The 16,046-nt window shown below is 39.7% G+C and overlaps 1 protein-coding gene across 1 annotated transcript; it reads left to right on the plus strand.

Annotated features, from left to right (window-relative positions):
- Positions 1–1,835: 1,835 nt before the first annotated feature.
- On the plus strand, positions 1,836–12,050 carry zpld1a (zona pellucida-like domain containing 1a). Its single transcript, XM_035435014.1, has 10 exons — positions 1,836–1,949; positions 2,153–2,373; positions 2,921–3,102; positions 3,570–3,642; positions 4,077–4,174; positions 5,223–5,303; positions 6,608–6,779; positions 8,722–8,824; positions 9,922–9,951; positions 11,763–12,050. The coding sequence occupies exons 1-10, from the start codon at positions 1,844–1,846 to the stop codon at positions 11,936–11,938; spliced, it is 1,242 nt and encodes a 413-aa protein (XP_035290905.1). The 5' UTR covers positions 1,836–1,843; the 3' UTR covers positions 11,939–12,050.
- The last annotated feature ends 3,996 nt before the right edge of the window (positions 12,051–16,046 follow it).

Below are 16,046 nucleotides of genomic sequence, written 5' to 3' on the forward strand. Positions count from 1 at the left end.
ACTTTGAACTTTGACTTGAAAGACTGTAATGTCAATACATGAAGGAGTTCTGTAGGACATTGATCGTAGTGATGACTGATGATTACTAATACTACTAATATTTCAAATTCCATAAAAGCAAAAAAAAAAAAACACATGGTTTTTTGTCTGCCCATTGCCCCTTCCCGTTACCTTCCATATTTCCTTACACAAAGTTAGCGAACACTAATCCTAATCCGGTGCCTGCTTTTGTTGGTGCAGGGCTTTGGTGCTGGAGACCTTACCGGGAGCCCACGAGGGCCGCGGCTCTGACCGGTGGTTGCGCTGCGCAGGTGGAGCGAGGGCGGGGGCGGGTGTGTGCGGAGCGGTGGGGAGCTTGCGTGCTCTCGGTTGTCCCCGCTGCCAGGGCCCAGAGAAGCTCCGATGATGGAGCCGTTTAGACACAAAAGGGCTGAAAGCGGGCCAGACGGTCTCAAGGCCAGGGTCCCCCGAGCCGCGCTCGCGGAGAGAAAGGGCGCCTCAGTCAGCGGCCTGGCTCGCCCCGGCAGCTGATGAAAAGATAATTCCCCCCCCGAATGGACCTCATGCGGCGTCAAAACGTTTGTGCGCGTTGACGGAGCCAGATCAAGCAGAAAAGATATGAGTGGGAAACTTCAAAACCTGCTCATGTTTCTGGGCCCGTGAAAAGATTTGTATAATATATTCAGATTTGATGGATTTTCCCATGTTCCCCTGGACAGCCTTTTATTGTTGGTGTGTTCAGATAATGAACCCCAGGTCCCCCCTCCCCCCCAAACAGAATCCATGTTTCTAGTCGTTTCGCAGCGATGCGGTCCTGACCATTTGATCGCATGCGGCAGTCTGGAGCACATGGAGTACCGCTGACTCTCCAGCTTCAAGGGACCAGGGTAAGTGGGATGAATTTTGAGGGGAGGTGGGGGGGTGGGGGGGGCTGTTCGCCATCCCAGGAACGTCTTGTCCTGCTGCTCGGAGGTGAACCCCTGAAGAGGCTGAGGTGTTCCATCATCCATCCTGTTTTTAGGCTCTGGAGCAGCTTATCTGATGATGATAAGAGCTTTTGTAAGTGCACGGGGACTTTTGGATCACAAACAAAGCAAAAAGTGACAACTGATTTGTTTTGACATAAATAAATGGTAACGCGGGTGGCGCCTATTCTGCACAGGCTAAGATGAAGTTATCAAATGAGAAAAAAGGGTTGCTGAGGCCAGGATAACTCTGCAATTAATTGCAATAATGGCTTGATTTTCTTTGTTTTCTTTTGTCAAAGAAACCACAATAGGTTGTTTGGCCTTGGATTAAAGGGCATTATTCAAACAGTGAAAGGAAATTCAGCTGTGATTAAAACATTATTGCCTGACAATGGCCCTTTTTGTTGGAAATGAGACCTGTTGAGAACGGATGAACATCTTCAGCATTATACTGGACTATTTTGTGATCAAACGGTCTTAGGTGTGAAGCTACTTGGACCAGGAGCCACACTGTTTCAAAATCAACTAAAGGGCTGGTTACCCTGATGGAACAGCTCACTATTTATTTATTTATTTATTTATTTATCAGATTATCTCTTTCTGATTTCAAAATCCTCAGTATAATGTTCCTGCAAACATTTAATTCCATAACTGAACAGTAGAGAACAGGAAAATGTGTTCACAGGATTCAGTTAGTCCTTGATGAACTAATTTCCAAAAATCCATGTTAGATTAGGTTTCCCCTATTAATAGCACAAATATTTATTTATTGTTAAGATATGGTGTCGCAATTGGTACATGTTTGAGAGAGATGGATTTACAGATTTAGAGATTTTGATTTACCGATTTAGTTTTTTCTTCTTCTAGGTGCTGAAATGGAACGGATATGTTTGATTCTTCTCCTTATAAGTAAAACTCTTTCAGTCAGTGCACAGTTCAATGGATACAACTGCGATGCTAACTACCACAGCAGATTTCCTGGTGAGCAAATCTGCACTAATTGCTTTGATTCCAGTGCTATTCTATTTTAAGTTCTTAATTCAAGTCAATTTACAGCTTCATCCACATGAACTCAACCGAGTGAATGTCGTACAAGTCAGTAAGATGTTCAGATAGCGCTGATGTGCTTGGGTACGGGGTAGCGCTCGATGTCACTATACATGTCGGGTGTCTGTGTGTCCCAGCGGAGAGAGACATCAGTGTTTACTGCGGGGTGCAGACCATCACTCTGAAGATCAACTTCTGCCCCGTGCTGTTCTCGGGCTACGTCGACACAGATCTGGCCCTGAACGGTCGCCACGGCGACGCCCATTGCCGAGGCTTCATCAACAACAACACCTTCCCCACCGTAGTGCTCTTCAGCATCAGCCTCAATACGCTGGAGTCCTGCGACAACTCCCTGGTGGTAAGAGACCCACTCGCCATCGCCACCCCCCCACCCCCCCACTGTGGTAGACAAGATTTTGGAACCCTTATATCGCTAAATGTGCACTTGCCAACACTAGTTTTAGTTCAGTGTGCCAAGTCCAATTCAGTTGACTTGCATATGCCCACTATGTTCACACTGGCCCCTGTGGAACCTGCCAGCTGAATTCAGACAGGACAGAATCGAATATCAGTAATTGTGGTCACCATATGAAAAAATCACAATCCCAGAAAATTTGTTAGTGAGAGAAAGTAGAAAAAAGTGCTTTTTTTTTTTTTTACTAAAAGGGATTTTATTTTTCGGAGTTGTGCTGAGTGATGAGTCAGGCCTGTGTGGTTTGGCACGACTGATGAAACGATTAGGGGATCAGGTTGGAGGATTAGCGGGGTGCAGAGGCATTAGTTTAATGGCACTGAAGATGCTATCGGGATGAGCCTGCCTGTTAATAGGATTTCAGAGTGGTGCACGGCCGTGTTGGACAATGCCGGAGAGGAGCGGACGCGCAGATGATATCTCCCCATTGCAGGTCTCCACGGCTCAGGGGATGAATGCCTATGGGAACCTCTCCCTGGTGCAGATCGGAAATATATCGGGGTACATCGATACGCCCGATCCGCCCACCATCATCAGCTACTTACCGGGCCTGCTATACAAATTCAGTTGCAGCTACCCGCTTGAATACCTGGTGAACAACACTCAGCTTGCTTCGTAAGTGCTCTCAGAAACCACCCACCCCCCCTCAGATCTTCCACCCCAGCGCTTACTGCACGCCGATGAGACTAATCCCATTTAATCTCAGAGATATGTTCTGCTTTGACATTTCTGCTTTGAAAAATGAGAATGACTGCAAAAAACTCTACACGTCTACTTATGCCATAGATGTGAAGTATCATTGTTATGTAACCAGGTTTATTTTATTATGCAGTGATAGGTGCCTGACATTTGAAAACCACTGTTTTTATATTAAGGCACACTCGGAGAACAATTTTCAAATTTATATTCTAAAAGGACAGGATGTATGAAATTGTTATCTTTTTCAATTAGCCTACAGCTGATTAGAAACCTATCTCAAAACAAAGCTGGGAAGCCATTATGCAAATGTCCTTATAATTGTCACATGTGACTACAAATGAAATGGATGTATAATGTTTTGTTTTACTCTGTGCATTTTCAAGGTCAGCCGCTGCAATATCGGTGAAGGACAGCAACGGTACTTTCATAAGCACGTTGAGTTTACTCCTGTACAATGTGAGTGACTTCTGTTTATCTGGAAATAATGAAAGCCACAAATGTTTTTGTTTTTTTTGTTGTAAATTACTAATAATTTAATTTTACATTTACTACATAGATAATTTACTACATACATTTCTATAGTATTATGACTTCTGTTGTAATTTCAGACTGTATGCAAATTTGAAGAAAAAAATGGTTTTTCATACTAAATCTGAGTATATAAATATAAAAACATAATTGGTGTTACATTTAAAACCCTCCAAACAAAAAATTATTAATTGTTTTGGTTCAACATAAATTTTTTCCACAAATTAACAGAGAGGTTTCTGTGGGCTGCACGGCAAAGTGAAATGAAAATGACAACAAATCCTTAAATAATTTTACCTGCTGAAGATATAGCTCAAATACATGACATGTTTTGAGGAATCATGTTTTGATTTGTTTTGAAGGACTCCACGTACAGCCAGCAGCTGGCCATCCCTATGGCTGGCCTGACCCTAAAGACCCGTGTGTTCGCAGCTGTAAAGGCCACTAATCTGGATCGACGGTAACTTTGTCTTTCTTTGGGCTGCTTTCGGGTAACCGTTTATATGCCTTAACTGCAGCGCTGTACATACTATATACAAGCTCAATTAAATACACTAGAGTCAACAGTTACATGGTTATATGTCAGTGTAATTCTGAACTCTGCTATCAGTGTTTTATTTTATGGGTAGCTGCAAAAATAATAGAATGCTTGATATTGCAAGTTTTTGGGGAAAAAAAGAACTAGCCTACTTGAAAACGGACTACCCTGGAAAAGTAAACGCATTTCAAAAACATTTTTGCAAGTTATTTTCATGTCCACAGAACATTTATCTTGAATTCTATTGATAGAAAATTGATATTGTGTATTTAGAGAACATTATTCTGTTTGTATATACTGTACAACCCCATGTGATGTTTAAACAGTTCAATAAAATACATTTTTATTTCTTGCAGGAATAGATATAATAATCATTTATAATATTATAATGTAATATAATACATTTATTATAATAATAAGCATATAATATGTTATGTATACAGTTTAAAAGCAGCAATGCCTTGACAACACACTGAAAAGTTATAAACAGTTGTTCTTACAACAATAAATGCCATCATAGTCATCATGAAATGAATCACCAAAATTTGTCAATCACTGTCTCAGAATTATAGACAGCATTTGCACTCTAATGCTCCACAGTTATTATGCAATTATTTCATTATTATTGGATTATTTTTAAGACCTAGATCTGACATAGCAGTCGGCATTCCCAGGCAAGTAACGCGTTCCATTTATAAGTACGGGCAACAGACACATGAGGATGCCTCGCGTAAGCATCTCCCCGTAAGCAAATCTCCTACGATCCTTGCAGACGATGCACTGTAAGACAGGGGCCGGGGCTAAAACACTAAAAGAAAAAGAAGCCGTGCTCAATGGCCATCCTTGTTGGCTGGCAGGAGGCGCCAGCCCCGAAACTTAAAGAATGGGGTACTCGTTCCTTCTGTGTGGAAGACCTCTATTCAAATGTCCCTCACTTTCATGGCCTGACCTGCTCTTTGTTTCCCAACAGATGGAATGTTCTGATGGACTACTGTTACACTACTCCCTCTGGGAATCCTAATGATGAGCTTCGCTATGACCTATTCTTTAGGTACAGTCATTCCATATCACACCCATAACCCCCTGTCAAGAACCAGGTGGGTTTTTGCCAGTCAGGACTTTTATTTTTGTATATGTGTACATTTGTATCCATGTACACACACTCACATGCAGACACACAATACGGCATTTACTTTATATACTGGCATACACAGAAATAGAGAGAGAATGATTGCGAGAGAGAGAGAGAGAGAGAGAGAGAGAGAGAGAGAGAGAGAGTATATTTTATATTAGGAAGGTGTTTTTTTACAGTTATCCAAAAAATGCCATTAATGTTGTGTGACAAAAAATATAGATGGGGCAGCAATGCTCCCAATGGTCAAAATAGGACAGAATGCCGTAACAAAATGTCTCTTTCCAAGACAAAAATGAAGAAGTAGTCCCATCGGGGCTCTTTCTACAAAAATAAAGGACCTACAATTTAAATGCAATGTAAACTTTAAGTTGAGAAAGCATTTTCTCATGGCAGTCCCAGAGCTGTGTTTAATCATATCAAAAACGAGAGACGAGCAATAAGCCCAGAGTAGGTATCGCTGCTTTGACAGATTCACCATGCTACCAAATTAAAATGACAAAAGCAGCTAATGTCACTAACTTGCTAAGCAAACCCGTTTTCTTTTATGTTCTGTAAACAATAGTATTGAAATACATACAATACTTGAATACACCTTAATTGTTTGGTTTAGATGAGAAATAAAAATCTGCACGCAATGCATTGTTGGTATAAAAAAAAATGAACGCCACCTTGACTGCAAATAGTATCAATTACAATCAAAATAGATAGGTGTTTATTACGAGGTGGTTCATGTCCAAGTAAAAGAAAATACAAAAAACTAAGTTCAGTGCTTTGGAGTTTTTTGAATTGTCTTTCACTAAGCATGGTTGTTTTTTAAAAAATGTCCAGGGTACAGGCCATTAGCTTATATTAGGATGGCACATATATCCAATGTGACTCACTGTTAAAACTCCATCAAATGACTTTGTGGACCACATTTAATGATAAAAAAGGGCTCATTTTAATGGTTAAATGATTAGAATTTGCCCTGCTAACTGAGTGAAAGAACATGCCAAATTCATATATTGGCATATATAGTAGAGAGTATAGCTGAAGAGAAACCTCCAAAGAATTGAGCTAATCCCAACTGCAACCTTTTTCTGACAAACTATCAAGGTTTCACCAAAGAATTGTGGGTTATTTCCCCAGAGGATTTACTGGTCATAAGTAGGCATATCGTTGTGAATTTGTCAATGTGTCCTTGTCATGTTACAACAAACTTTTCTGCTACACTGAAACAGCTGTGACAAAGACCCACAGACGACCGTCTTTGAGAACGGGAAGAGTCAGATGGGCCGGTTCTCCTTTGAGGTGTTCCGCTTTGTCAAGCACAAGAACCAGAAGATGTCCACTGTGTTCCTGCACTGCGTCACCAAGCTGTGTCGGGTTGACGACTGTGCCTTGCTCATGCCGGTAAGGCCCACATGGGAAGGAATGTCTCCCCTAAATCCGCTAAAACACCAGCCTTTCTGGACTCTCGTCAGCCAAAAAATCCATCTGTTATGGGAAGATTTTGAATGAACAAAAAAATATCTCAATTTATATTTGTCCCGGTATTACCATTTGTTGGGATATTACTGTATATACATCCAACGAACCTATTTGTTATGCACAAATAACCAATCTAAAAATCATCGCATAACTTCCACCTGCACTACTAAAATAATTTGATGGGAGATAAGAAAAGTAACATCCAACAAACTTTAAAACTAGAGCCCAACCGATGCCAGATTTTTGGTTCCGATGCCGATCCCGATTTTGGAGAGTCCTAGCCCACCGATTCCCGATGTTTTGACCGATATTTTGTCAAAAAGTGCAACATTTTCAAATCAATTTGAAAAACTTATGTTTTATTAAAGTTTCTATATTTAAGAACATTTAACTTATAAGCAAACAAATAAAAATAAAACTTTTTAGATAAAAAAATGTAAAAGATGATACTAAATTAAATATATATAAACACCACATTTAAGTGTGTGAAATCAAAATAACTCCACACCTTGCTTTTACTCCTTTCTTTTCCAGCCATCTATAAAAAATCTATTTAAAAAAATCAGTTTTCCAGTTTCAAACATGTATTTTTATGAATATTATTATTATTGTTGTTGTTATTAATTTGTTATTATTATTTCTTAGTATCTATTCTCAGTAAATTAATTATATTTTCTTATTTTATTCCTACTACATGATCTCAAAGAGTAAGACTTTATCTAGCGAGCTTCCCTGTCCATAAGAATTCGGTGGTGAAAATAACTACAATGCGCTCTGACGCGTGACTAGATGACACACTCGCTCGCAATAACGCATTAGCTATTGACACAGCCTCATTATTCTTATTATACATTCTCAGTAAGTTAAATGAATTATATTTTCTTCTTTTATTTCTACAAAATGATCTCAAAGAGTAAGACATTATCTAGCGGAGCTAATGAGTGAATCAAGTGTAACGTTAGATGAAATTAAATTGACCGGATGAAATACGTGAAAAAAAACTACAATGCGCTTTCGTGCAGGTTACCCGCGCTAACTGTTGGTTGATTCACTTCTCCAACAGCAATCCTTCTCTCATGTTATCACGACAAAGCTAGATAACATGGCTTAAAACGATCCACGTTAGAAGTGTTTTATCGGCATTTTTACTGTCTGGTTAGCTTGCTACGATGACGCGTGACTTGATGACACACTCGCTTGCAATAACGCGTTGACTATTGACACAGCATCATATAGTAGCTAATATCATTATCTCAGATAAAAAAACAAATGTGTGATGCATTCAATCACCATTTTTTTTGGCTGGTTATTTATTTGAGAATACAGCGATGTCCTCTGGAAATGTAGATCCCACGCTGCTTATTCGCTCACTGCCAATTCATAAAGGCTTGCTAGCCAGCTAGCTTGCTAAAGTGAACCAAATATGTTAGCTAGCTCACTCGCTTGATAATGAATATTGATAAACATAGGGGTCGTATAAACGCATTTAATTAAGAACTTTCACTAAATATACATACCTTTGTTGCCGCAATCGAATCTGTGCAGACAAGCCTTGCAGTGGAGAATATTGGATGAGGCACAAGTGGCAAACGTCTTATTACAGAAGTAGCGCGTCAGCTGCTGCAGTTCACACTTGTATTAGACCTCCCTCTACTGGATAATTCTAGTAAATAGCAATTACAACGTTCGAACAGACAAGTACAGATAAATAATCATTGTTTTTTTGTTTATTATACTTATTTAAAAATCGGGACACATCGGCTGCATAATTGCCGATTCCGATGTCGTCAAAAAATCAAATAATGGCCGATATATCGGCCAAACCGATATTTAAAACCTTTTTTTTTTTAAATAAAAAAAACAGATCTGTGGCAGCCGAAAGAAACGGGACGTGTTGCAGAAAACGGAACCGAGCTCCGTCTCTGGGAATGCTGTCATTACTGCTGGACCCATCATCACCCGCAGTGGTATGCCTTAACCTCCCTCCAATCAGAATCCGTCGTTCTCCTGTATCTACTCTCACCGGGTCCCAGAGATACATCCACAAGTCCTATATGGAACTCACATATCTTGTTTCCCTCCAAATTAAATTGCTATGGGGACAGATGTTATCAATATCATAACGAGGCCACAGCAACAGCCAGTGTCCATTACTGAATGTTCAAAATAGACTACTTTCACCTTCTTTTTCCAATGTTTCCTTCTTGTCATCTCTCAATTACATGTTCGTAAGTTAATTTTACTATAACTAACAACAGTCTAGCTACATAATTTGTTCCCTTTTAAAAAATCCTAATCTTTGTATAAGTCTGAGAAAAATCTAGCTTGCTACAGCTTGTTGGGTCCATTTTATTTCATTTGAATATACATTGAATCATAATGTATATAATGATTCAAATATATTCTGAAAACCGGAACTAGCATCAAAAAAATCTTCCAGTATCATTTGATACAGTATGTCAAAGCAGCATGGTATTTTAATCTGTTTCTCAAAAATGTCTTCAGAGCTAAGGAAAAGTATTGTAAATTGAAGGTGAAAATAGTCTATTTTGATTGATGGTAAATGGGGGATACAGTTTACACTGTATGGGCGTGGCCTTGTTATGACCTCAGCTCAGTGGTATAGAAATAGAGTCTCTGGTTAAAAGCATTGCAGCTATATACAGTCATAGTATAGTAATGCATACGATATCGAAGACAAAGCAGGAGAACAGAAGCACATTTGACAACTAGGGGAACTGCTTGCACAGGTGATTTATAGTCCAATATATTCATCACATTAAGCACCTGTTACTATGCCAGGTCTCTGGCAAAAAATATTTTTGTTTGAGACGGATGTCCTAATTAAATACAATGTATAAAAAAACATCCAAAATACACAAATGCGCTGCATATGCTATTTTCTGGACAATTTAATACGTGGTGTACCTTTGGGTATACCTGATATCTCAGTGTAATATTAGAATATTGTATTGCTTCAGATGAGATGTCAGTCATTGTAGTGCTACTGTAAGAATTCTTATATTGCGTGCTATCAGTAACAATCCCCTTTTTCTCTTTGCAGATGAGACGCCAACAAACAATTCCCAGCTGGGTAAGTCCGCTTGCTTTGACATTATGTAATCCTTGACTTTGATGTGGCAGAATGAGGTTTTAGATGACCTCAAAAAATTTAAACTCAAAAAGGCAATTCCCTTCAAAGATTGTGGGTAAAACTGTAATTTAGAGTGTGAGAGAGATAACCTTATTTGTATTCCACTGTGTGATGGACATGGGTGAATATGTTCATCTGTCTATGCCCTTTCTAATTAACCTTAGGTCTGAGAGTGCTCAAGTTTATGTGTGCTTACAGTATGTACATTTATAAATGATGGTATTTATCGAAGTATGCCTGAATGTACGTATGTATGCACTATATGTATGCATGTGTAAGTGTGTGTGTGTATGTATGTATGTATGTATGCATACATGTATGTATTTATGTATATATGTATGTATGTATGTATGTATGTATGCACACTCACCCGCCATTTTATTAGGTGCACTAGCTCATATAGCGCAAATAGCCTGCTCCTCCAAACAGCAAACGAGGTGGCTGCAATTCAATACGTAAGGCATGCCAACATTGTGAAGAGGTTTAGTTTTGGTTCAAACAAACATTACAATGGTTCATGACCTAAGAGACTTTGACCATGGTATGATTGGTGGTGCCAGACATGGTGGTTCCAGCATCCCAGACACAGCTGCCCTCCTGGGATTTTCATGCGCTACAGTCTGTAGTCCTAACAGAGAATGGTGTTATAAATGAAAAACATCCAGTGAGTGACAGTTTTGTGGCCCGAAAAACACCTTGTTTTTCCGAGAGGTCAGAGGAAAATGGGCAGACCTGTTCAAGCTAAAGGAAAGGCCACAAATGCTCATGGGCAGCAGAAGACCAAACTGGGTTCCAGTCGTGTCAGCTAGGAAGATGAGGCTACAGTGGGCACGTGATCACCAAAACTGAGCGATTGAAGATTGGAAAAAAGCCTTCTGGTCTGACAAGATCTAAATTTCTGCTGTGACATGCAGATGGTAGGGTCAGTATCTGGTGTAAACAGCATAAATCCATGGATCCATCCTGCCTTGTGCAGGCAGCTGGTGGTGGTGTAATGTTTTGGGGATTGTGTTCTTGGGAACACATTTGGCTCCTTAATACCCACTGAGCATCATTTGAACGCCACAGCATAAGAATTGTTGCTAACCATGTGCATTCCTTTATGGCCACAGTTTACCATTTTCCAGATGTATAATTCCAAAAGGATAATGCAACGTGTCACAAAGTACACGTGATTTCAAGCTGGTTCCACAAGCATTGACTTCACTTTACTCTAATGGCCTGCACAGACCCCAGATCTCGATCCAATAGAGCACCTTTGGGATGAGGTAGAATTGGAGGTTTGCAGCATGAATGTGTGACCAAAACATCTGCAGGAATAGTGTGATGCTATGAAGTCAGCATAGACCAAAATCCTGAAGGAATGTTTCCAGCACCTTGTTGCCCTGAATCCATGCCCTGAACAATTCAAGCTGTTCTGGAGGCAAAAAGGCATCTTCCCCGGTACAAGAGTGTTAGTACTAGAGCTCCTCAAGCGCTCTTTTGACTTGTGCCACGCCATCGTAGTAAATAAGATCTTAATTGGCCTGCGTGGTAAAATAAAGGTAAATAAAAAGCATAAAAATAAAAATAACTAGACAGGTGCATCTAATTAATAGTCCGGTGAGTGTATCTACTGTACGTATGTATATGTACATGCATGTATGTGTGTGCGCATGCATGCATACGGGTTTGTGCGAGCATGTGTGTGTTTGTGTGCATGTGTGTGTGCGTCTGGACTGACACCTCTCCCCTCCTCCCTGGTGTAACAGTGCAGCTGAACGGGCCTGCGTTTCGGCTGAACTCTGTGACCAGTGCCCTGATATCAGGCGTAATCATCTTGGGAGTGATGAGTCTGTGCTTCTTCGTCTTCTCGCTTACCCTTCTCCGGGGAAAGAGAGCGAGCCCAGCCTCCCTGTCAGGGGTCAGGAACCCCACCTTTAACTGACCCCCTGTGCCGAGCCTGTGATTCTCTCAGCTGTCCTCTGCGTGAAGGGAGAGGATGCTTGGAATCGACAGTCTGTCTCACGTCAAACGTAAACGGTGAATTCGGTGTGTAGGTGGAGGGAGCTTTAAATGTAATTTGTGCCTTTGTTGTACTTCATTTTTTCTTTCGTTTTAAGTCGAAGAAGAGACGAGAGGCTTGTTGTTTCATACAGGTGTTTGTTTCATTGTCAATGTTTGATATCATAAAACTGACATAGATCAGCAGGTGAGATTTCTACAATACCTCAGCTTTTTGTCTTTTCATTGCAGGGTATAGGATCACTTACATGAGGACACATATACAGTAGAAAATAAACTGGCACCTATTTCTTATTATGTAAAAGCAAAAACGCAAAGCACCTTCACCGGAAATATGGCAAAGAAATACAGTGACATACGATGTTGTATGAAATAAGTACATTTAAAAAATGACCCAGAAAGAGAGGCCTTGGATAAAATTTAATGAATTGCTAAAAACGTAGACTTGTATATTAAGTGGTAATTATTAATGAGAAAAATAACTTTAAAAAACATTGGAAAATCAGTATTTTTAGTTAAAAATAATGATTGTAATTAATATTGTTTAATTATTAGATTAGACTAATTAATAGTAGCTCTAAATTAATAGAATCTATGCATTTGCCACTCTTTACTGTGACAATGTTGTTTGTGTAAGATGGCTGTAACTTTTTACTGATCAGTGTCGTTGAAGATGAACTGTAATTTGAACTCAAATGATATGTCAAGGGTCATGTTGAAAAAAATATTATTTGGCATAAGTGTATTGCTCTGTGATTTTGGAGTAAATGTCATCATTACAACTTAATGACCAGGCTAGCATCTTCCTCTATCAGTGCATTGTAATTTTGAAGCACTATACATGAACATTAAGGATCGCAAACAAACACAGACACACACATTTGCACTAATAGTCAATGTGCATACATGCCAGTATTCTACAATAAACTTTCTAACAATTTATATGTTGGTTCTGCTTTTTTTTTTGGGGGGGGGGGGGGGGGTTGTAACATTTCGTATAATGGCTTCCCTATTGCTGCCTCCTCATGTGCTGTCTGGAATCCTTAATAAGGAACTTCTGTGTTAAAATGTAAAGTGTTTGACTCATAAAACTGTTATTGCCTGCTAGGAAAACACAAGACAATAAAAAAGAATGAAGTGATTTAAAAGTGCAGCTGTGTCTCCTCGGTCTGTTAATTATACAGTTTTATTAAACGGACATTTGCTCAAGTTAAACTTACTTGTCCTTTACCGAGATAACAAACAGGCAAGTATTTTTTATGGCTTTTCTTTAATTCAGTCCCATGGATAAAGGTTTTACCATTGCTGTGAGACAAAGGTCACCTACACAGAAAGGCTAAATACTACAAAAGCTTAATAACTTTAAATCTCAATGAAATACGCTGGTCAAAAATGTATATGTGATGATAATCATAATCAATTACATGAATAAAAATATAATAACATATACTCATATCTTTGGATCATTACTTCCATTTTTACATTTCATCATTATTATTAGATTGTATTTAAAGTGCATTTCATGAGCGTAGGTGGATGGACTCTTCATACATGAGCTACGATGGAGCTGGTGGGGAGCAGGCCTTTGTGTCTCTGCAGACGGTTAATGAAGAGGGCCTTGATGTGAAGTGCTGGGTGGACCTGCTGAACACAAAAGCTGGACCTCGCTTAGCCTCTCTTTGAATCCTAAGTGGAGAAAGAAGATACGTTACGTGACATTTACTCTGTGCCCTTGTTTAGTCGTGCCTCTGTTCACGTCTCCACGGTTACTTTCACCATATCCTGACGCCAACGCCCCTTCTCCTTCAAAATGAGCACATATTGTGTGTCATATATTAAGTTTTGTTAAATCTGTATAGAGACCATTAGTGATTGAAATAGGGTAAGAAAACTTGCTCTATTATAATGCACTTCATTCAGTATCCGTCCAAATAAGCAGATTTTCTGAAGCTTGTGTGATAGTCCAAAATCCAAGTGCATTTGCGTAGTTTGTGAATGTTCTATGGTTAAACAGCAGTGCGCAGATATGCGCTGATATGCAAAACGAGATGAAAAATAAACAAACAGGAGGAAAACAGTTCCAAAATAATTTCCATAGACTTAGGCAAAGACCTTTGAGGAGCTACCCTCTTCCGTGGGGCCAACACCCAAATTTCTGACGCAGCCCTGATGGAAATAAGCCTTTTCTGACCCCAGAGTCTCAGCTGTCAAGTATAGAATCATATTTCACTTTAACATTGCTAGAAATAACCCTTCCTTTAAATTCTCCCCTGAACAGAACACCAGAACAACAGACAACAATGACTGACCAAACTATGATACAATGCAGCACATTAATCACCAGGACATATCAACCCATAACCAGACTCATAAAACCTTTTTGCTTTTCTCAATTGACAATCAGAAGTAGGCCAACTGACGTCTCTTGGAAGTTGCTCGCTTTGAATACAATGTATGGTAGCATAAATGTGCTAAGCACCTAAAGGGGGGGGTCCAATGGAAAAATGTAATGCTCTAATTTCAACCCAGCAGGCCCTAGTTAGTTACACTTTACATTAACTGAATTAGAACCATAAAAGTTACAATTTCTACTTGAATAATTCACGCAGAATCTGCAAATTAAATATGTGGTTTCCAACATATAATTTAAGTGCTTAGTATGAAACTGAAGCCTACAATCAGCAAATTGAGAGCTTGAAAGAATAAAATTAGTGAATTAGTCATTTCCTTCTAAGCATTTGTGGCCCTGTGTGCATGAGTACATAACCTAAGTTCCTGTCTATTTTTAAACGAATATCCCTTTATTCTTGATCCCATGCGGGGCTTTCTTTAAAAATTTTCACCCTGTCCACGAAGGGACACTTCACAAATTTACAGATCAATCACCAAAAGTAATATAACCCACAGCCAACCCAGCTGTGGCCAAAGCTAGAACTCTAGCGGTGTTCAGCGAATATGTCTGTGCATTTGAAGGGAAGATGGCAGCTCAGTATTTCTGAAGGGATCTCCGAGGGACATGCTGTGGAAGGGCTGGCGTTTCAAGAGCAGGAATAAACAACGTTGTCAAATACACACATTTGAAATGCGCATATTCAATTCTTTCATGTTTCATACGCAATACGAGTTGCTTGATTCTTTTATGTATGGTTTATGCACCTGCATCAACTGCAAATCAACCTGCATCTCCACCGTTATTTTTTTAAAGAGTGCAGAATGAATAAAATCGAAAGCATTGAATTAGTCAGTTGAGTACATCACTTATTCACGTCAGTTGAGGGTTTTAAAAAGTAATATGCTGCTCAGAATTAGCGCTGGGAGTGCAAAACCCTTATGAACATCTGCCAAACAAAGAAGAACAGCAATTCACAGTGACTAAGGCCCAGTGGGAATTAATAAACATTTCCTTTATTCTAAGTATTTGTAGCCCTGTGTGTATGAGTGCATAATGTAAGTTCCTGTCTATGTTTATGCAATATCCCTTTATTCTTGATCCCGCAGGGGTTTTACTTTTTATTTTCACTCTACCTATGAATCCTGGCCTAAGCCTTTCTGTGTGGAGTTTGCATGTTCTCCCCGTGTCTGCGCGGGTTTCCTAAGGGTACTCCAGTTTCCTCTCACAGTCCAAATACATGCATGTAGGCTAATTGGAGACTCTAAAAATTGCCCATAAGTACGAGTGTGTGAGTGAATGGTGAGTAAATGGTGTGTGTGCCCTGTGATCGATTGCCGGTGTGCCCAGGGTGCATTACTACCTCTCGGTCCATGCACTCAGGAATAGGCTCCAGCACCCCCCACAACCCTATCCAGGAATAAGCGGGTATAGATAATAGATGGATGGATGGATGGACCCTGTACATGAAGGGGCCCTCCACAAATTCACTGATCAATCACCAAGAGTAATATAACCCCCCCCCCACCAACCCAGCTGTGGCCTGTGGAAAGGCTGGTGTTTAAAGTGCAGGAATAAGCAATGTTTTCAAATATATGCATTCCAGATACATATATCATATCTTTTATGTTTCATACGTAAT

Source organism: Anguilla anguilla, chromosome 9 (assembly GCF_013347855.1).
Source record: "Anguilla anguilla isolate fAngAng1 chromosome 9, fAngAng1.pri, whole genome shotgun sequence".
NCBI classification, from domain to species: Eukaryota; Metazoa; Chordata; class Actinopteri; order Anguilliformes; family Anguillidae; genus Anguilla; species Anguilla anguilla.